General features: G+C 35.1%; 1 protein-coding gene across 7 annotated transcripts in view; it reads left to right on the top strand.

The window, feature by feature from the left end:
• The window catches only part of DMXL1 (Dmx like 1), an 86,955-nt gene that overhangs the window by 54,189 nt on the left and 9,657 nt on the right, over positions 1-23,109 (top strand). For 3 of the 7 annotated variants that reach the window (XM_086769836.1, XM_086769835.1, XM_086769834.1), the window contains 10 exons: positions 838-1,086; positions 9,568-9,731; positions 10,740-10,876; positions 11,210-11,295; positions 13,087-13,288; positions 14,558-14,675; positions 15,969-16,031; positions 17,875-17,961; positions 18,645-18,766; positions 18,882-19,023. In XM_086769836.1, coding sequence (XP_086625962.1) covers positions 838-1,086; positions 9,568-9,731; positions 10,740-10,876; positions 11,210-11,295; positions 13,087-13,288; positions 14,558-14,675; positions 15,969-16,031; positions 17,875-17,961; positions 18,645-18,766; positions 18,882-19,023 — 1,370 coding nt within the window. The other 4 variants (XM_086769838.1, XR_015261388.1, XR_015261389.1 and 1 more) reach the window with 4 other exon arrangements.

Raw genomic sequence — 23,109 nt, 5'->3', positions numbered from 1 at the left:
TTCTTTGGCCACTGCTATTTGTATTTTCACTTATGTGCACAAAGTGACACAGTCACAGTCAGAGCCACATCTGAAACTCTACAACTTTGTGTAGGAGCATAAAAATACTACAAGATGTTTAGTGCTTGCATGAAAAAACACTTATCAGACATTGCATAGTTCAAGTGGATGCCGATGATTTTTGGTTGGTTTTACCACTGTAAAGTGAGAATATAGTATTTCAACTTAGAGTTATGCTGGAGTTATAAACCAAACTAGTGAAACACAGGAAAGTCAATGAGCAGATTAGTATTTTTATTTTAATTATAAGACTTGGATGCTGTATCTTGAATATGCTGTGAGGCACTGGATTAAAAAAAGAAAATAAAGAGCTAACCCTATGCTGAAAGAGTTGAGCAGCCAGAAAAGAGAGAGCTTGAGACGTGGGAGGAAGAAAGATTTATGTGAGTAATGTAGCTAAATGTTGTATCATAGAGTTTCAGTACCAGGGAGTTGAATTAAAGCTGTTAGTGGTATATTTAAGATGCATCCCAAAATTTGAGTGGTTTTGGGAGATTTTTTTTATCTCTTACTTTCAAAAAGTTGCTATGCATTTCTTTAACTAGTAGTCCAAAACATGAAGCTGAAAAGCTATGATAAACTTGTAAAAATAAATAGCATGCCACTTTCTCCTGGATTTTTTTAATTTCCTCTAGAACTTACATTTTTTTCTGGACCAAAAGGTACTAAATAATGTAGGTTGCCAGTCAAAATATCTATGACAATCTAGAGTATGTTCACACACGCATGTATGGTTTTTTTGTTTGTTTTTTTTGTTTGTTTGTTTTTAATAAACAGGAATAACAGCTCTAATACGTCTCTTGAATTCTGCTGGTGAGGAAGCCCAGCCAGGTCTCACAGTTTTACTTTGTGAAATTCTCACTGCAGTCTATCTGAGTCTGTTCATCCACGGCCTAGCAACACATTCTAGCAATGAGTTGTATAGAATTATGGCTCATCCACTTAACAACAAAATGTGGTCTGCTATCTTTGGAGGAGGATCTCATACGCCCAGCAGAGGTCAGCTGCAATTAACAACAAAAACTGGTTAGTTCTATTGTTTTACTTACATTTGTCTTCTGGATTTTTTAAGAAAATTATGTGACTGCTGAAGCTTAAGAGTCATTACTTTAAATAGCTCATGTTCAGTAAGAATTCAGTTTGTTTTTAGATCCACAAAGAAGAACAAGGATCTAAAATTATTGGCATAGATACTGTTGTAGAAGAGTAAAGCTTCCAAATGGCAAAATTGCTGTAATGTGAGGGGGTTAAGTTAATCATAATGAGAAAATTTTCAGTACTACTACTGCCTAATTTTTGATGTTAATTTTAAAGCTTTCCAGTTCTCTCATAACAGGAATATATTCCCATTTTACAAATACAGTATGTTTTCTCTCTTTGGCAGGTAGGCACTTCCCAATGCCTAGCCCACATCAGGTAGTAGTGTTCTCCATGGAATGTGTGGGATTTTCCAAATCCCTTACCGCCTTCAGTACTCATAGTTCTACCAAATCTTCAGGCAAGATACTAGATTTAGTACTAGGCCTTTACATGCAGTTTGCTATGTGTGATTTTTTTGCATATGTAGAAAGACAGAAAAACTTCTGTTTGCAAGCCATGACATCAAAATTTAAAGTGAAGTTTTGTAATTAAAGCAACAATTGAATTTGGCCTTTTAAAAAAGAAAATTGGCAGTTCTGTTGTGTTCTTACTACACTTCATTTGAAACTGGTATAAAATATAAAATTACTTTGACCATGGTTTGAAAGGATCAGAAGTGTTTCATATCTTTGGAGAGCTGCTTGTTTTGCTTTTTGAATATAAGCATTATTATGCATGTGGGTTTCTAAGTGTTCATTCTAGACGTTACAAAGAGAAGGTGTCTGTTGATACTCAATTTTGATAGTCTGAGAACCCTTTAGGAAAGCAAACAACCTTGAAGTTTTAAATTCAGTTTATTATAAATTACTCTGAGGTCCAGAATGAATTCTGTAATGCTTTTCTTTTTGTAATGTAATTGAACTTCTGTAAAACCATGAGCAACAATTCTAAAAGGAAGATCTTGTAAAGATAAGTTTATTCAAGCTATGTTGACTTTGTACATCACATCTGAATATATATGTATAAAATTTAACTATATAATTTTGTTTTGTTATTATTGTTGTTAGATGTATATTAAATACAAAAATGTCTTACCTTGCATTTAAGCAAAACTGAAAATGTAGTCTCTCTAAATACAGACTTTGAATACATTCAGAAAAGTATTTTCAGAGTAGATTTCTTCAATCAAAAATGAGTTCTTATTCTAGATCTGATCCATTTTCTCTGGTTTTTTTTTTTATATTTGAATAAATATTTCTCATTACCATTTAGTTAAGGTAAATATACTTGCTATATCAAAATTGTTGTAAGGCATAACTGGCTTTTGTTAGCAGTTCTAAATTTCCTAGGTGTTGGTAACTATACAGAGTTGTGTTTAATGCTGTCTTAAAAGTATAAGATAATTGTTTTTACATAGAAATGTATTTTGAAATGGATACTAAATGCCTGTCTACTGCATATTTTCTTAAAAATGAATGCTGGCTGTCTGATCGCAGAATTAGTTGCTGGAAGAATCAAGAAGTTGAAACTGAAAATTTAAAGGAAGAAGGAACCTTTTAAAATACTAATTTGTAAGGATAATCAGGCCTTGGAAAAGGAACCTGGAGGGGTTGTGGAGTCTCCATCTTTGTTCAAATTTTGAATAACTCCAAACTGGGCCATCACCTAAGTCAGCCCTGGTCTGAGCAAGAGGTTGGACCAGGTCTCTCCCAACATATGTAGTTCTAGGATTCTATAGGTCTGTTATTTGTTTTTAATGTGTGTTTATCTAGAGCAAATTTAGGGGAAAAAATTTTAGAGAAACATCTTTCTCTGTCACTTTAAATTAAAAAAAAAAAAAAGGAAAAAATAGACCTCCAGTGAATCAGAGAAGTTGGGTTAAAATCAGCTATGGTTTTGTGCCTTTATTGTAATCTCTTACTTTTTTTTTCTGACACCCAGAAACAAACACTGAGAAGTGACTGGCATGCTTGTTCCAGTCAACTATGGCACATTCTTCCATAATATGATTTAGACTTTGTATAGCTTCCCATTTTGTTGTGCTTAACTAGACTCTTTTCTCTTAAGTTTATTTTTAGATTTTTGTGAAATGTTTTCAGTCTCAAATGGAGATCAAAAGCCAAAAAATCCGTAACTAAAAATTCTAATATGATAACACTGTATGTCCTACACATCTTCTCCTCCTTGCCCCCTGCCCAATCCTTTAGGATCTCTGAGTTTCAAACTTGTTTTAAAAGATTATAGTACTATGTACAGGGCTGACCAATGCAGTTATGTGATTCCTTTTCTGCTCTTTCCTTTAGTTGGCTTGAGCATATAAGCATACTGCTTTTCTCACAGTAAAGATCAGACAAAGCATAGCAGTTTGAATGCTTTGAATGCAGCCTGACATGTTACACTTTCCAGCCTTGTTTTTTGGTTTTGCAATTGTAGCAAATGATTTTTAGAGATTGGATTAGCATTTGAGAATTTACGTTGTCTTAAAATTGTGGATATGTTTTGTTTTCAAAGAGGCAATTAGCAGGCTAAAAAATAACCCTGTTGTTGATTATAGTAGATGATATTTTCAGAATGATATTTACCACATAGTTTCTCTTCAAAACTGTCTCAAAACTATTTTGTAACTTAAGTTGGTATAGAGATGGTAAGTTCTCTATTATCCAGAGAGTTCTTAAGGAAAAGTTTGAATTTTGCCTTAACTTCTTCAGTTCAATTATTCCATGAAGTACACTTTATAGATTTAAAGTTGTCATTTTGGGTTTCCAATGTAGAAAATCAGAAATCTGATAAGATTTGACTATTAAGATTAGTTCTTTTTCTCTGCTGATTGTCCTAACTTTCCCAGCAATTAAAAAAGTTTTAACACAAATATTTGAGTACTTTGGTAGAGAAAAATTATGAACTATCAGCTCTTACTGTGATGAGTTCTGCCTTACATGCCAGAGGGTTTGAGAAACAGATGCCTTGATAATGAGGATATGCACATAAAATTTATCCATAGGATAAATGACAGCAGTCCTGCTATCAGTCTTGTGCATGCATTTCTCTTGTTAGATCCCCTGACTTAAAGTGTAGATTTCACTTGCTCCCCAGAAACCATTATCATGACCTCCTAGAAAACATACTGCCATTACAGATTTTATAAATGTCTGACTTGAAGTAACAGAACATTTAAGCAGAAGATTAATTTAGTTTCGACCAAGTTTTGCTTATGCAATTGTAAAGAAAAACAAACCCTTGGAACTCTTACCTTTATCTGCTTGTTGTACCTACTGTGAGGTAGGCTTAATCCAGGATCTAAAACAAAACAGCAAAAACTGAACTTAAGTGAGTAGTGCTTTGGACTGGAAGCTTTCTGCTTTGGACTAGATCCAGCAGTGCTATGTATCTGCAACTCAATTTCACCAGCAAATCAGAAACAATAATTTTACTGTGGTCTTCATATTTAGACTTTATCTCCAGGAGTGACTTAATCTCAGAATAGATAAAAGTGTACAGATTCCTGAAGTTTTAAAGCCTTCCAGCTTGTGTAAGGACTACAACAGCCATGCCAAACTTCTTTTTATTACAGAATTTCCTGTGATACTCTTAGTAATGGAAACTTTGACATGAATGTGAAAATAATTCCCCTGAATTCCAGCTCAGAATTAGAGACTGCAATGTTGGGCTTCTTTTCTTATGGTACTTCAGAGTACTGAGTACTTCATTACTTGTGTGGCCTTTCTATTCTATATTAACATCTTTGTCTTCTCACTCTTACTCTCTTATTCTTGTTAGCCATTAAAACAGATTAGACGTTTGACTTGAAGTGTTTTCACTGTGAATGATGGAGTTATTCGGCTCAGTAGAAGAAGCTTTAGATGGTCAGAACAGGAAATGTCAACAAAATTTGTGTATGCCAACAAGTATTTCACTGTGCATATCTAATTTTTTGAGAGGTTTCCATTCACTGTTTATTGAAATGCCCACAATTTATGTAATGTCTTAGAAACATCTGAGAGTTTGATATATTCTTGCCGTGAGCTTTTCAGTGAATCACTACTCATTAAATGGCACATAAATATAACAAAGAATTTACAGTCTTGTGTCTATATAGTAATAAAACTGCAGCTTATGGAACTTAATTGCATCTGTGACTGTTGAGTGCTGATTCATTAAATTGATCACCTTGGACGCACAAGCTATTGCCTGTAAGTAGGCAGAATATCATGTTGAAAACTTCAGGATTTGTAACCTTGCAAGATGCAAATTCTTTTTAGGTTTGAAGTCAAAGTGTCCAGCAGTGTAGGCTTTCACCAGGCTGCTGTTCTAGTTAGCTTTCATAGCTTCCCAAAGAGTTACAGAAATACATCCAGGGCTTTACACTTACTAAAATTATTTGAGGTGTGATTCAAAAAAAACAGTATTTCTTTGTCATGTCTCTGTCATGCCACTCTGTTCTGGGCTTCAGCAGTGCTGATATTTGTTGATGTCTACAGTCAAGGATGATACTTCTTAAGAGAAGGACTTAATAATTTTATATCTGTTAATGAACACTTGGATTTTTCATAGAGTGTTGGGATGTTGATGCTTCATGCCTACATACAGTCTTCAATAAAGCACTAACTCTGACTTCCATTTTAATTTTTTGGGAAATTGAAAGAGATCTGCCTTTTAGCTGTTCCTGGGAAGGTGGAAGCAAGGTGACGTGGGCAACGGATCTTTAGAATAATCATTGCCTATGTTAGATCTTAGCAGAAATAGAACCGTTTTCCTTGTCTGAAATATTCCAATATTCTTGGAAAATAACATAACTCTTACATTTGTCTTATAAGTAAAACAGCGCCAAAGGTAGATGTTTTGAATGTAAAACAGATGCAAAGGTTTTAACTAGAAACGTGAAAAATTTGAAAGTGAATATAATTAGTGGTTTGAAATTTCAAATGACAAAGTCGGATTTGTAATTAAGTTGTTAGTATAATTTAAATTTCAAGATTTTTAGAATGAAAAAAAAGATATTTACATTAGTAGTATGAATTTCAAACCACATAGATGATTGTGCTTTCCTTTGCCTTAAATATGAATTTTTTTTTTTTTCTCCAGTGGCTAGGCTGTAGCATTCTTAACAGTACAAAGAATGATCCAACAGAATGGAAAAAAAAGTAGTTTTAAAGTAAAGCATTTGCTTTTTGAATTATGCTTAGAAAAACAACCTGCAAGCATATACTTGCTTTTTTTCTGTACCATGCAACACTTGCTCCTTATTTCATGCCTAGTGAATTTTTTTGTTTGTTTGTTTTTAAGCAATTGCTAAAAACTCATACAGTGATGCATGTGCATGCTCTTTCTTAGCTGGTGAGCTTTAAATAATTAAATGAAAATGCATTGTACTGCAGCTATTATATTTGCAACTTTTAGTACAGGTAAGTGGATTTCAAATAATATCCCTAACAGGAAAAAAAAAATAATTATGATACAGTACAGTAGTGCAACACAGACTTAAAATATTCCAGTTTCAAGATGAAAGATAAGATGTTGTCTTCAGCTTTTATTAGATTCTATAAAGAAATTATTTTACAGTTCAGCTGCTCGTAGTGGTAATATTTGTCTTCATACATGGTCAAAAATGTTTTTGAAAATCCTTTGAAAAACTTTTTTTTTCCTCTTATCCAAAAATGACCAGGAATTATGAAAAAAAAAAAATCCATCAGCCACTGTAAATACAGAGAATTTGCCCATTTGAAAAAAAAAAAAAAAAGTCATAGTTGTGAGGTATAAAAGAAGAAAAAAAGTTGTTGCGGGTTTTTTTTTTGTTTAAAATCATCGGAAATCTTCCCTCCCTTAGGGTTTAGTTGGCTCACTTGGTGTTATGAGTGTGTAACTCTTACTTGTGAAATAGACTTGTTTTTAAATGAGCGCTGTTTTTCTTTTGTTCAGAGTGTTAGACCTTCTATTTTCAAGGGAGTGATGTACCTATAAGAGTTTTGAAGGAAACAGTATGTCAAGCATCTGTCAAGACTCAAAAATCTGTGGAAAAGACATGTAAATAAAAAAAAAAAAAAGGAAATAGGAAATACTTCTTTATAGTACTTCACTTCAGGCATGCATAGGGATGGTAGCTCTTTTTTGCCATGCCCAGCATTATTAACAGGAGAAACAATTTCAGAAGCTTCAGTGGAAGTTTTGTGGGCCCTTGGCAGCAGAAGGAAATAAGGAAAGTTAATAAAGCACCTATTTGCATTTTTGATGTTCATGTTAGTTCATTCTTGCAACCAGTCTGACCCAACATATCGATGCATGAACTGAGTGATAGCGATATCTAATCTCCAGGACAGCTCTTCTAGCCTGCAGATTTGCTTTTTTGGAGCTTAGTTATTGTTGCTGTTACATCAACCAGTCTTAAATCATAAGACAACCCATACTTCCCTTTACTTAAGAGGTTTTTAGATGAGATCTTTTATGATTAGCTGCCTGGTCTCATTATTTCTCTATGCAAAACAAAAAGCTCATTTAATTAAACAAGAAGCAACCAAAATGTTTTTCTATAGTCTTCCCCAACTGTGTTTTTTTAATTGTTGTTGTTGGTTTGTTTTTGTTTTGTTTTTTTTTTTCCCTCCACTTAAAAAAAAAAAAAATGAAGTGGTGTGGGGCAGAACTCAAGTGTGTTCTGTGATTCCTTTGGGTGGTGTCATCATTTCCAAATGTTAACTGGAAAAGGGAGATTTTGAAATGCTTAAGAAAAAAGTCAGTGTTCAGTACTTGGTTAAATAGATGTTCAAAGTTCTAGTGACTTCACAAGGCAGTTAAAAAAATTGACTCCCTTTTTATCTTGATGTTTTAGCTTTCTTTTGTTTTGTCTTGAACCCGTTCAATTGTTTCACTATAGAAACGAATCTCCATGCATTACATGTATCTACTTGAAAATAAAAAACAAATTTTATAGTCAAGTAGGAAATGGATTCAAGTCCATTTTGCCTCTAATGGAAGATCAGTGAAGGCCATCATGTTGTATCAGTTCTCCACATACAATTCCCTTTCTCCATCATCCTGTCTACTTGAGAAGTATTCTGGAGAGTGAGAACACTAACTTACTGCTCAGGGACAGTAATAATAGATAAAGTTTCTCCTCCAATAACAGAAGAGGTGTATTGGAGTACAATTCACTTGCCAAAAACCAGAATGGTTTCAGGTTATCATATGCTTGTGTGAGTCTCTTTAAGAAGCCATTACTTTTTCCATATTTGTGAAGTTGATGCTTTTCAATTAACAAGAAAATAAGGGATCTGAAATGAGGCTTGTTCTTTCATGTGTGATATAGCTTAATTTAGACAGTTTAACAGCTTGGATAAGCTATTTCCTTGAATATTGTAATCATCAACATGTAATGTAAGTAAATCCCTCATAAACACTTTTACTCTGGAAAAAAAGTACATTTTGACGGAAGTGAGGGCACCCATCAATTCCTAGGAGTTAGAGTATTATTACAATTATTAGTCCTTCCCTGTTTGATAACCTATATTTTGGATTGTATTAGTTAAAATGGAATCTTTTATATTTGCTGGATAAATATATTTTAAGGACATACGGATTTATCAGAATTATACTACTTAGAAAAGACAACAGACCTCGTCTGGAAGGAGACTCAGAGTTAAAACTTGGAGAAGGAATGGCAAGCTTAGATATTTGCACTGCATTTTCAGAAGGACCAGACTTGGCTTGTATGAAGCACTACTGAATACTGCTTATACTTTTTTATTAAAGTAATTTAGGTTTGCAGTATTGATGCTTAAGCAACAATATTTGTCATCTTTGTTGTAGGAATAGAGCTTCTAATGCATTTATGGGTGTACTCTACTATTCTGTATGATTTGTGCTGAAAGTTTTCACCTCCTGCAGTTCTAGTTATATATTACTTCTGCATAGAGGAGGCTCCGGGGAGACCTTACAGCAGTCTTCCAGTACCTCAGGGGGGCCTACAAGAAAGACGGGGAGAGGCTGTTGGGCTGTTGTGATAGGATGAGGAGTAATGGTTTTAAAATCAGAGGAAGGTAGATTTAGATTGGATATTAGGAAAAAATTTTTTGCAATGAGGGTTGCAGGGCACTGGAACAGGTTGCCCAGAGTGGTGGTTGATGCCCCATCCCTGGAAACATTCAAGGCCAGGTTGGATGGGGCTCTGAGCAACCTGATCTGGTTGGAGATGTCCCTGCTTCTTGCAGGGGGGCTTGGACTGGATGACCTTCGAAGGTGCCTTCCAACCCTAACCATTCTATGATATTTGAGGATTAACATTCTCTATGCTTACTTGTGACATAAATATTAAGATAAAATTCTGAAAACTTGTAATAAAGAAGATTTTTACTTTCTATTATGAATCCCTTTATTAAAAGCAGGTAGGGAGATGGAGCAGATAATTTAAAGCAGCATACTGTATTTTTTCCTCTGTAGATGATGGAGAGAAACAGCAAAAACGTTACAGGCTTTCATCAAAAACCTCTTCAAAAGAGAGTTCTCAGTTGCCTGTGTTGCCATTGTTAGACCAAGAATCTGCATCTTACAAAGAAAGATTTATTCCTCCTGAGCTTAGCATCTGGGATTATTTCATTGCGAAGGTAAGTTTTTTGCTATTACGACAGTTAAATATCTTCTGTCACTTCTCGAATGGTAATTTTTCTCTTCTTAGTCTTTATTCTAGGTATTGATTTAGATGTGTGATAGAAGCTGCCTGTTTGTATTACTCAGATTTAGCCTTTTTCTAAAACACTACCTATCGGTATTTTTGAAACAGCTTTCTTTAAAAGTGTTGTTATGAAATTAATTTGTTTTCAGGTAATAATGTGAACAAAAAAAGTCACTTTTTACAGTTGCAGAGTACAAATGTATAGGTAATTACGGATCAGCTATTTAGATGAACAAGCAAATATGAGAAGCTTTTTATCATGTATTTCAAATGGGTGAAATGAACGTGTACTTACTAGAAAGCAAATTATGTTGCTGTCTGTCAAGTCTCTTGTGGTAGATCTTTCTTTGTAGAAAGATACATTGTTATATGGAGTTGTATGGCTCTTTTCTATATCAAATATTAGCCATATCAACAGAATAATATGTAAGCAGTATTTAGGAGCAAGGACAAAAAAGGAATTGCAAATACTGAATAACACAATGGAGTACTGATGGTGGGCTTCTGATAAGTATTGAACTCTGTAGGCAGGGGAAGGTTTTTCTTGTTCTTTAGTCCTCTGAGCCCTTGGAAGAACTAGAGAGAAAATACACTGGTGATTTTGCCTTTTCTCTGACAAGTAACAAGTTTGTGTGTCTTACATGTGGTTTGATATGTGAAAGTAAAGCAAAATAAGAATTGAAAAACTGTTAGTATTTTCACTTTCAGCATTAGAACTTTGAGCAATGTAAAAAATAGCTAAGCTGTTAAAGTATGCAGTGCTTATGGATAGTTACCCTTTTCATGAGCTACAAACTCAGAGTGTTACTAAATTGGGTAAGATTATATGCCTGCTTTTTAATTAAAAGCAATAAATATTTTAATGATGTATTTTTTAAAAGATATTTTAAAACTAAATATTCGGTAGAAGATGTTCAAGGAATATTGTTTAAATTTTTAGCCTTTTCTTCCATCGCAAACTAGAGTGGAATATGATTCAGAAGAGAGTCAGGAAAGTGGCGATGATGATGATACTGATGGAGATGTGTTTGCATCAAATTCAGATAATCAAGAGCATTCTAATTCAAATTCATACAGGTAAGTAACTTTTTAGAATGCATGATGTTCTGTAGTGGCTAGACTTGCATTTCTGGCCTTTTTCTTTTGAGCTAATACAGTAGTTACTTGATATTTCATGGCAGTGCATTATCTAGACCTAGCAGTTCATTTTTTACAATGATTATTTTATTTATTTTATTAATAAATTGTATAGTGCCTTGAATTCAAAGTATCTATAATATTTTAAAATACTGTTTGTAGTTTTCAGTTTATAGTGAGGATTTAAAACTCTTAATTTAAATCCTAATTGTGAATAAGTGAGAAAAATTAATTTTCCTATTAGTAAATGACTTATTAGTGCTTTCTTGTTAGTTGGTCACTGATGAGATTGGCAATGGTTCAGCTGGTACTTCACAATTTGAAGATTTTCTACCCTTTGGCTGGACATGATCTTTCAGGTAATAAGCAGCAGAGTTGCCTTTTCATACTTAATAACCACATTTAAAATCAGTAATGTGTTGAATAATATATATGTTGTAGCTTTTATTTTCAGTTCAAAAGCTCTTAACTTTTCCATAATCTGGGATAATTGTTCTGATACTGTTTATCATACAGGTATATTTATGAAATAACATGATGGATGGGTAAGATGAGTGGGTGAGAAGGTATGCGCAGTAGTTAGCTGAAGTCTCTACATACCTAGTTTTTTCTTTGCCTCTTAGTCAAACAAGAATGTTTACAATATTTATTTCTTGGTGGAAACCCTATAGTTTTTTGTAATTCATGTTACCTCATTCCTGCTTGTTGTTTTATAGAACCATAGAATCATGGGATAGTTTGTGTTGGAAGGGACCTTTTAAAGGTGGTCTAGTCCAACCCCCCATTGTGGCTAGGGACATATTTTACTAGATTGTGTTGCTCAGAGCCTTATCCAACCTGACCTAGAACACTTGCAGAGATAGGGCATCTACAGCTTCTCTGGCAACCTGTTCCAGTGCCTTACCACTTTCTTCGTAAAGAATGTCTCCTTTGTATCTCATCTAAATCTACTCTCTTTTAGTTTAAAACTATTGCTCCTTGTCCTGTCCCTACAGGCCTTGGTAAAACGTCTTTCTTCATCTTTCTAAGTCCCCTTGAAGGTATTGAAAGGCTACCATATGGTCTCCCTGGAGCCTTCTCTTCTCCAGGCTGAACAACCCCAACTCCCTCAGCTTCATTTCATGATGTTCCAGCCATCTGACTGTTTTTTGTGACCCTCCTCTGGACCCACTCCAGTAGGTCCATATCTCCCTTGTACTGGAAGCCTCAGAGCTGGATGCAGCCCCACTCCAGGTTGGGTATCGTGAGAACGAGTTAGATGAGGCAGATTGGCTCCCTTGCCCTGCTGGCAACACTTCTTTTGATGCAGCACATGATGCAGTTGGCTTTCTGGGCTGCAGGCACATGTTGCTGGCTCCTGTCCAGTTTTTCATCCACTGGTATCCTCAAGTGCTTCTCCTGCTGCTCTCAGTCCATTCGTCTCTGAGTCTGTCTTGGTACTGGTAATTACCCTGACTCCTGTGCAGGACCTTGTACTTGTTGAACTTCATGAGGTTCACATGGGCCTGCTTCTCAAACTTGTCAAGGCCCTTCTGGATGGTATCTCTTCCTGCTAGCAAATCAGCTGCACCACTTACCTGGTATTATCTGCAAACTGAGAGTGCATTAACTACCGCTGGCTATGTCATAAAAAATACTGAACAGTACCAATCCCAATATGCAACCCTAAGGGACACCACTTGTTAATGATCTTCATTTGAACATTGAGCCGTTGACTGCAGCTCTTTGGATGCAGTCATTCAGTCAATTCCTTATCCATTGAGTAGTCCATCCATCAAATCCTTATCACTCCAATAAGGGTGTTGTGTGGCACCATGTCAAAGGCCTTGCAGAAGTCGAAAGCAGAGGACGTCAGTTGCTTTTCCCTTGCTCACCAGTGCAGTCATCCATCTGCCTTGACATAGCTTCCAGGATGATCTGTTCCATGATACTTCATTTCTCTCAGCATTGGAGATGTCTGTTCCTGTATCTAGCAATGATAGCACAAAGCATTTAATCTTTTTATACTTGCAAATACCAAGTTAAGGTTTGAATAAAGCTTACTTTTGGAAATATTTGAAATATACATCAAGCTTAGGCTGTGGAATTATCTTCGTCAAGGTTATAATGGAGAAGGAAATCTTTTTATTGTTGTTTACTTGTATTTCTAGATCTTCCAGTTAGCTCCCCGTTATGCCACGCAGTTTTGAAAACACTACAGCGCTGGGAACAAGTTCTTCTGCGACGTCTTGAGCTGTATGGGGGTCCACCACAACATTATATTTTAGTTCATGCTTCTGAAGATGTCCTAGCTGCTGGTCCTGCATTGCTTCGCCATAAAACCTTACTTGAGCCTACAAACACTCCATTCAGGTGAGTCTAATTCCTGTAAACACTGACTATAATCTCTTTAATATACATCAAGCATTATGTTGTTAGTGCATGTGATAGACCATAACTTCAATAACTATATAATGCCAGTTTCTAGATTTGCTCTAATCCATTGTGAAGTTGTGGGTACACATCAGAACTCATGCATCTCTGGTCCAAAGCAAGATCAAGAAAAACAATCAGAAGTTCCTAATTTTAAGTTATTCTATTGAAGTTTAACATCCAGGTTTTGCATATCTCTGTGGAAAAACTATGGTTGACAATAACATAAAGAGTAACAAATATACCCTGAGAGATAATTAAGGATGACTGATAGTGAATTAAATAAGTGCCACAGCTTTGGAGGGAATAAAATTGTTTTTATCAGTATCTTTTCCTAAAATCAGAGAAGAAATATTTACTATTTATAGTATTTGCGTATTTTTGAGTCCACATAATTGCATGTTCAGCCAGAAAAGTGTGCTCAGTTACTTAAATTATTACTTTTAAAATAACTTTCTGCCTTTTTAATCTTACTGTCACCTGTGGTTCCAGAATCAACAGGAATTCTCCCTTTTTATTGTAAATACCTCACAATTGTCCCACCTAGGTTTAGTAACTTGATTAAAAGGAACAGCTTAACATGTATCTACTGCCTGGCATTATTTTTAAATTATTATTTAAAGTGACTCAGGGTTTGATGGTTTTTGGGCTGCTATAAGCAGCTATATTTGTATTTACAAGTTTTGCTTGAGCATACAGTTTCTAGGGATTAGCATATACATTTGAAGTCTGATCTGATTCTACAATCCTTCCAGTTTTGTTACTGAAAAGTCATGGTTGTTTCAGAGATGTTACACAGCTGATGTGTTCATAGCAGGAAGTGTTAGTCATTCATTGTCCATGTGATAGTAGCACTCAGTAGCAACAAACAGAAATGTTGCATGTTATAAAGAATGAGGTGGACTAATAAATAATCTCTATGTTCACCTTATTTTGTGTTCTCTTAAATAGACTTTTCTCACTTGTACCGAAATAGGAGGTGAAAATGCTACATGTTCTTTTCCTTCTTCCTTTTGCATCTCCTCTCACATGTAGGTTTGTCAGGAAGATGGTACCAGAATGCTTCCAAATAGGTCTTGTACAGTGTTTAGAGCGCTGTAGTTTTGCTTCAGCATTTATTCTGACTGTAGTTTGAATAGAATATGAGATATTGCAGTGTTTTATAAGTATGAGCATGATGCAAATACCTATTTTAACTTTGTTCTGCAGGTCTAACAGTCATGTTGCACTGTCTGTGAAGAGGCTCTGGCAGTACTTGGTTAAACAGGAAGAAGTTCAGGAAACCTTTATCAGAAATATTTTTACAAAGAAGCGATCCCTAAATGAGGTTGGTACAGTATATAAAATGCATAAAATATTACAGGTCAATCTATGAGCTATTACTTAAGTTATTTGGCTGGCTTATTCGCTTCCTAGAGTGTGAGTAGATAATATATTTGGCTATCATTCTATTTCATATTAAAGATTTTTGTCAATTGTTTCATTAAAAACAAAAATAGTCTTTCAGTATAGACTGACAACTAAGAATGCTTAGGTATAGTCAGCCTCTTTAAAATGAGTATAAAAGCTGCCTTAAAAGAATGGCAAACTTTAAAATTTTGAAGATTAAAAGCAGTAACCTAATTAAAGTTCTTAAAGTCTGAGTTTATCCCTACCGTAGTTATCCTGGGTTTATCCACTGTTTTCTATAATGTTATGATTCAATTTTTATAAGAAAAATGGTCATACAACAGTTAATATTTCTGTCCCTGATAACTTGTCCTGTTGTCTAGCTGGATTCCGGGTTCCAGAATCGGTTAAATGCTTTAAAGTTGCTATTCTGTAATGGAGTTTTGGTTTTTTTTTTTCTCCCTCTTTAGTTGCTCTTTTTCTTTCTTACTCATCTCTACTCCCAATAATTTGAAAGAATCAGTTGTATTATCAAAAAACTATGGAGTAGCCGAAACATAGGAAGAAGAAGCAGATGCAAACAAATTAAATGTGCAGGAGACAAAGAATATTCATGACTAATAAATCCATGGCAGCCAGGAGTTCTGTATGAGCTAATCTTGTCCTGTCACGACTAGAATACTAGCTTGTTTGAGTACTTGTGGCTAATTGTGTTCACTATAGACTGCAGTTAAAAGCAGAATTGTTCCTTTTGTCTTGTCGTTTGAAGATGCACCATTTCTGATCATGTATTATGTTAAAGCAGTCATGTTGCTACACTGTATGGGAAGGTATTTCAGAATATTTTAGATGTGCTTTATATGTTTCCAAGTAGGCTTATTAACAGCCTTACACAGCATAGGTGTGTTGGTTTTATTTTATATCCTGTTGTTACTGATAAAATATCAGTGAAGATCACTTATTTTCCAAGAAATTTTACTTTTAAGATGGACAAGATACTGTTATGGTACAAAATAGGTACGTCAGTGTCTTCTGTACTGAATATAGAGTTTAGGATTTCATAATTACTGTTACTACATAAAATACGTATGTGCATGTGTGCAAACATGGTGTTGTGTTTCAATTGTTCTGTGTTGGGGTAAACAACAAGGAATTAAGGATTTCCTTGATACCTTGCGTGTTATGTCTTATCTTTATTCTTTGTTCTGTGGTTGTTCTTTCCTTGGTGAAGTCATTAGAGGAACACAATGAAACCATGAAAAATTCTGTGGTGGAGGAGCCCATCATCAATAAGGTACACAATAGTAATGCTCAATTAATTAGGCCTTACATCATTATGAAATATTTCCTTTTTGAAATAGTGCTGACCTGCCTTAAAAAAAATGTTTGCTGGCATAAGAAATAAACCTAAAAATTCAATTTTGCAAGAAATTGAGTTAAACTACTCTTGTTGTAGAGCCTATCTGAAATGAGATGTCTTCTAGGAGGCTCGGTTAAATAACTCTGTAAGAACAATATGTATTATCAAATTCCAAAGCTATGCCAAGTGAAGAGCTGAGACGGAGATTTGTCCAAATTACAAAAATTCAGTAGTATGATGGGAACATAGTACGCTCAGGACCTTTCACTAGTGTGAAATGGCTGGAATAGTTGCCTATAAGTAAAGGTGGTTAACTAAAGTTAGAGCAGTTTGTTAGCATAACACTAGTTTGCTACCAAAAATTTTTGCTGAGTCTTTGGTGACAAATGAACCTGTATAACAACTTTATAGTGACTTTCTTGAAGGATTGGTATGAGAGACTAAAAAGGTATAATACTATGCTTAGAAATAGAAACAAATACTGTAATCTTCAGGCTCTGTTTTACAAAACTTCTGAGAAGACAGAAATTAGAACACCCTGTGATGTCCTTGGGCTACCTTGGTATTAATTATGCAATAAAGCTGTATTAGCAAGTAGGTAATTGGAACTGACTGGGGACAAAATAATCTTCCATGTGGGTTTGTTCACCACATAACACAGATAGTGATTTTGTATCTATTTGTCACTGCAGTTTTGTGCAGTTATTCTACTTTGTGGTGTATAACAGCTACAGACTTTTTTTCAGAGTTTAAAAAAGACTGTTTGCAGTTCTTTGACAGCACTATCTTACTGTTTTTCAACTAAAATATCCCTGTTTAAATCTCTGGAAGACTAGAGAATTAAGAAATTGAAGGGGAGAGGCTGGGAAACAATAGTTCTGGAATAATTCTTTGTGTTTTGAAGAAAATACAAAATTTTACATTTTTAACTCAGTTTTGAGTTACGTCACCATTTCTTTGGCAACACTATTTTTCTTGCTGACTATTATTTCACTTGTTATTATTTGTGACTACAACAGACTGGAGTCTGTAACATGTCAGTTTAATACCTGCAGTGCTGAGCTCTTTAGTTTTCAATAGGAGGGCTACAGTGCTGGTAGAGTTCAGAATTTTGTTGTGTGCTGGCATGTACTTGGATGCTTTTCTAAAATACAAGAAGGTAGACAGGATTCAAATACAACATCAGGTGGCATTAAGGAAAAAAAGAAAGAAAATGTGACAGTAAAAAGTTTGTGGTACTGGAATATGCAGGATTCCAAATTTATTTAATTGTGGAAAATGGCGAATGGATAAGCTGAAAGAGTTCAAATGTATTTTCCTGCTCAGGATCTCTTCTACATGTTCTTTTGGACTATTTCATCAGTTTCAGTGGCAAAGTGTTTGCTGAGAATGTGAAAAGACTTACCAAATTTTTTTTAAAGAACAAAACATCCAGATTCATTATTTTATCAACACCTCCAAAGTGTGCATGTAGCCTTGCTGGTTTTCAGCATCCCTGAAAAACTTGAGAATGAACACAGTACTGTAACATCTGTGACAAATTACACTTTCTATGTTGCTGTGGTAATCCCAACATGGCAGTGAGAAGCTAGATTATTACATATGAAACAAGTTTACTGTAATTATTACAGGTATTATTTGTAATATTTTCTTAAATTAAAATAAAGAAAAAATACATGAAATATCTTAAGATTCAGTGTTTGCTCTCTGTGCTTCCAGTAAAAAGCAGTGTTGCATGAAAGTTTGCATTTAAATATGCTTTACTTCTTAAATACAGATAGAAGCAGATTTGGGATACCCAGGAGGCAGGGCAAGAATAATCCATAAGGAGTCTGACATCATTACTGCTTTTGCAGTCAATAAGGTGAGTATAAAGGAGGTAGGATCATCTAATTGTGTTGTACTTCCGGATAAACAGGTGGTAGTCACGTTGTGAATGGGTGAAATACCCTTCACAAGCCATCCTGCTACAGCTTGAACTCTTAGTGCTCCCTTCTCTAAAGCACTTCACAATTATCTTTTCATAATTAAACAGTTCTACTACAAATTGTCTTTTTTTTTTTTTTTTCTGTTGTGGGATGGATTAAGGAAAGGGTGAGTCAACTCTACTATTTCTTTAAGCTTGTGTGTCAGAGTATTTTTCCTTCTTTGTCAAAGACAACCAGGAAATCTTCATTTCTTATCCTGTTTAGCCATTTAAGCCTTAAGAAGTGGAGGAGGGGAGCTTGGTTGTAAGCACTGTAGGATAGTTACCTCTTGTTTGTCCTCTGAGGAAAGCAAGCAGAAACTAGAGCTGCTTGAGGAAAGTATAAAATAGAAATAGTGTGTGATGCTATCCCAGATGCAAATAAACTTTTCTTAAGGGAAATGTCAGTTTACATATAGACAGTTTACATATAGAAAACTCAAACATGTATGTCTACAAGTTATAAATTGATTGAGTGTATGTGTTTGTAAACAATTGTACCATAACCCGAAAAAATTTTAAAATGCACTTTTTTCAGTATTCCTTTTGTATATGCTTTTGTGTGTGTTACCTTTTTTCAGGCAAATCGGAACTGCATTGCAATAGCATCGAGTCATGACATTCAAGAGTTAGATGTTTCTGCGATTTTAGCTACACAAATCTATACCTGGGTTGATGATGATGTGGAAGTAGAAAATAAAGGGTATACCTTCTATGTTTCCAATATCACAGCTTGACTGTGTATAAATCAGTGTAACAAAGCACAGTATTTAATGATGTTGTTTGGAATCTAACTTACAATGTTGTTTCATTTATAGGGCTGATGATTTCTTAGTTATACATGCTCGTGATGATCTGGTAAATGTTCAGGGAACCACTCCTTATACTCATAGTAATCCCGGCACACCTATCAATATGCCTTGGCTTGGTAGTACACAAACTGGCAGGGGTGCATCTGTGGTAAGTTGCTTGTCAAAGGTTAGCCTTATGTACTCTTAACTACTTCTCTCCTTTTGTCTGTTCAGTGTTGCTGGCTGTGTTTTTACAACTAGTGTGCAAGTAAATGTAGCTTTTCTGTGTTATCAAGGCAAGCTGGAATTTTTTTCTTGTAGTCATCTGATTAGTAGATTAAAATACTGCACAGAATTTAAGATACACCAACTAAGTAAGCAAAGTTTTTAGTCAAGTCATATGTGCTTTATCTACTATAAGATACATTGTTTAAAAATAAAGAGTAAGGGTTCAGGTAAGAAGTTGCAGCTTAAGTTCTTTTTTAACTACTTGAAGCCAATGCTGTATCTAAAAAGCATATATTCAGGAGATTTCAGGATACAGATTTGTAAAGATCGGGTAGAAATACTTGTGTGAATATCAAAGTAGCTTTTATTTTAAGCATAATCTTAAGTTTCATTCCGAATTCCAGGCTATTCCAGTTGTTTTTTAAAAGTAAATACCAACTTTGCAGTAGTATGAAGTACCATTGTAGTGCACTGCATATTAATATGACCCTACATTACAGAAAGGACAGCGAGTGAACTCCTAAAGCAGATTTCACTGGCAGGACAGAGGCTTCAAATGAAATTAATTAAAACCTGGAAACAGAGCAACTTAAATTGGGAAAAAATAGGGATTCTTGGTTTAATAAGAAAATTGAGGAGGACAGAACTGCCGAAATAGGACCAGCTATAAACATCTTGTGTAGTTTGAACTACATGTCATGTATGACTTTATTTCCAAAGCTGTTGTCTGCTCTGTCGTCTTTGAAGTGCACAGTTTTGCTGTAACTCTGATTAGTAGCATTATTAAATATCTCACTTCTGAAGATCAAGTTTTAGAGGACATAATCAGTTCCACTGTTTGGCATTTCTGAAATGCACTAGAGTGAAGGACACCCAGTAAAGTGTGACTATGTCCACATGAGCAAAGTGATCCTTCTTATCATAGAGGTGACAGCTGCACAAGGGTGGCTTTTACTTTTAGAAATAGATTCTGTGTCTGGAGTGCAGCTTGGCCCTGAGGAAAACGCTGTTAGCTCAGATTTAATTCAGATCAAATGATAATTCTAGTCTGGCCATTGACATATTTACCTTAGTTCCTATGCAGCATAGATGCTCTCTAATAATGCAGATGTGTTGATGAGTTAGATGGGAGCTCCTTATTTGGAGCCACTTAACTGAGCTGAAATGGTCATATAAGACACCTGTATCTCTCAGCCTATCTGCACAGAGATGTGGAGTTTTCCTGGATAACTGAGTGCATTAAGTCTTGGGGCTTGGCTGCACTTTGTGGCATTTAACAGCTCAGAGCAAGTCCATAAGTGGTGGCAGAATGAAAGAACCATATGCTAATTCATATTGTAGTTGATTTTTGAAAATATTTGATGATTAGGGGAGTAATATAGGGAATGAACATACATTATAAGAGTGATAATGTTAGCCACACATGAAAACGGGTGTTGTGCCAGTACCTATGCCTCTCCCTTCGATTTAGGAACTAGTGATCCTAGTTAGCAGTTTTGCAGCTCTATTATCATGATCAAGTCTCTTCTGCAAGTGTTCTTTGAATGCCTTTGCCACTTTCTCCTCTCACTTCCATATTTATATATATACACACATGTATGTTTGTATTTCTCCACAAAGTAATTACATAATCTACCACTGTACGCTACTCTTACATTACTTTCTATTTTATACGTAGTAAAAGTTTTCTACCTAAAGATACATGGCTATGCTTGTATTGAATGCGTTTGCTGTTAAACTTTGGATCTAAATTTTGTCTGGCATACTGTTTGTGGCAGAGTGGACAACCAACCACAGCACACAGACACCTGCCCACTAGGGAGAGGAGACAAAGGTACTGAATGAAGGACAAAGTAAATGAAGGAAGATGGTGGGATTCTTGGGAGGAAATAGTGTTGCTGTGGAAGGGCTCAAATCTGGAGGAAAACCAGCTTCACCAAAATCTTTCTGTTGCTACTACTTTGTTCCTTCAGACACTGCTTTTGATGCTTGTTCCCATCTTTGCTTTTCCATAATTTGCAAATGATTTAGTAGATATAGTCCACTGTTCTTTACCATTACTGGCTTTTCAGTCCTGTTGTCTTTGATTTAGTTCCATCAGCAAGGAAAACTATTGCACTAATGATACTCAGGCAGTTAACAGTGTTACATTAGCTCTAAGGTTTTTTCTATTACTGTTCTGTGCTTTTTCCTGTTACACCATTCATACAGGGTAAGTAAGGAGACTCACCACCAGATCCTTCAGTACAGTGTGTTTACACAGTTCTTAACAGGAGGTGTTTCTAAGAGAGCACTGAAGCAAATAGTACTTACTGTCAGCTTTGGAACTCAGGTAATCTTCAACAGCTTGTCTTCCAAGCCAGTAGGACTGATGCCAGTATTCACCAGTTTAATAACTGGTGGGTCAGATTTGAAACTTTTTTTAATTCTTCAGTCTTATTGTACATTAGAACCAAAGCACCCAACTCCCCAACAAAGCAATCTGTGTTCTATCCATCAGCTGTTGTTAAGGGCAAACTGAGGGCTAGCAGTATCAAATGTCAGTTACATTCATAATGGAAGTATTTGCATTTGATAATGATATTTGGCTTCTAAATCAGAGAATGCTGCACCAGAGACTTATGTTAGCATAGTCTTTCAAAGGCACGTTTCTGTAAGCTTGCATTTTTACAAAGCATAATCCAGTAGGGGTTAGGAGATCATGATGCATGCTCATCTGTTGAATGAAGGAAGACTATTTCCATTGACTTCTGGGTAAAAGTTAGTAGCTGTAAAACTCAACACAGCTCTTTATTTTGATAAAGAAATAGAATAAGCATGAATACTTGTTCTTTCACTTAAACATACAGAACAAAGTATTGCAATTATTTACGAATTAGTGCATATACCAGTGTGTGAAGAATATCATCCTCTGTTCTCTTGTCATAAATCATATAATATACACATTGTTTTATTCACCAATGTTTTACCAAACCATTGGGCTTTTTTCCTTGTCATTTAAAGTACTTACATAAAAAAAGGAAAATAATGTATTTGAAGATCTCATTTTTTATCTTCAGGCAAGTGTTTTGAAATAAACTTGGGTAACTGAGAGGCATGAGGCTTTATCTTTCACAAATAATAAAGCTTTAAGAATTGAAAGATCTAAATCTGCTTCCAAAACATAATCAAGAGGGTTGCAATTACTCCACTAACCCAAACCATGGGAAATTTTAGAAAGAAAATAAATTATTTCCCTTCTAAGTGTTTTTCCTCCTTTTTGTTTGCAAACTTAAAATTTGGAGAACATTGCTTTTCAGCTCTTTGGATCATAATCATATGCGAAGCAAGTAAAAATTTGTAATTCATACCCCCTTCTAGTTGACACCCTGATATGACTGGAGGCCAGGGGAGAATAGCATACTTAAAATACTTGATTCACTATCTGCTGTTTCAGTGACAAAGCCGTGGCAAAATACTGTGCAAAATTATGTCAGTTGAAAGTTACGGTTGGACTCAATGGTCTTAAACATCTTTTCCAACCTAAATGATTCCATGAAGGTAGTTCGGTGCCAGCTTGCTACTGATCTGTAGTAAGTGGTAAGCTGCTATGCTGAAAGTGAGTGCTCCAGCAACAAACTTTTGTTTGTGCTATCATTTAAAGTTAATACTTGGCAGAAATATAAACTTACACCCTCTTCTCTCTCAGATGTTCAGGTAAATAATACATGCATGAGCAAACTGAATCCAGTAATTTTCTGAGTAAAGACAGTCCTCAAAGTAGCCAAACGCTTTTGAGGAGAACTAATAGGAAATGAAAGAATGAAAACTTGATGTACATTAATAGAAAGAAAAGAAGGGAAGAAACATGCAAGGAAAATATAGATCCAGTTCCTTGATGAAAAATCTCTTCTCTTTCTTTCCTGTTGTGGGGTGGTCTTATGATTTAATTAGATGGGGTTTTTATCTTAATTGTCTAATGTCTCCAGTCCTCCTCATATATTGAACTCTTCCAATTTAGCAATTAATCAACTAAAAAACAGCATCC

This window comes from Chlamydotis macqueenii, chromosome Z (genome assembly GCF_036417535.1).
Source record: "Chlamydotis macqueenii isolate bChlMac1 chromosome Z, bChlMac1.mat, whole genome shotgun sequence".
Taxonomy (NCBI): Eukaryota; Metazoa; Chordata; class Aves; order Otidiformes; family Otididae; genus Chlamydotis; species Chlamydotis macqueenii.
This window is presented reverse-complemented; position numbering and strand designations above follow the sequence as displayed.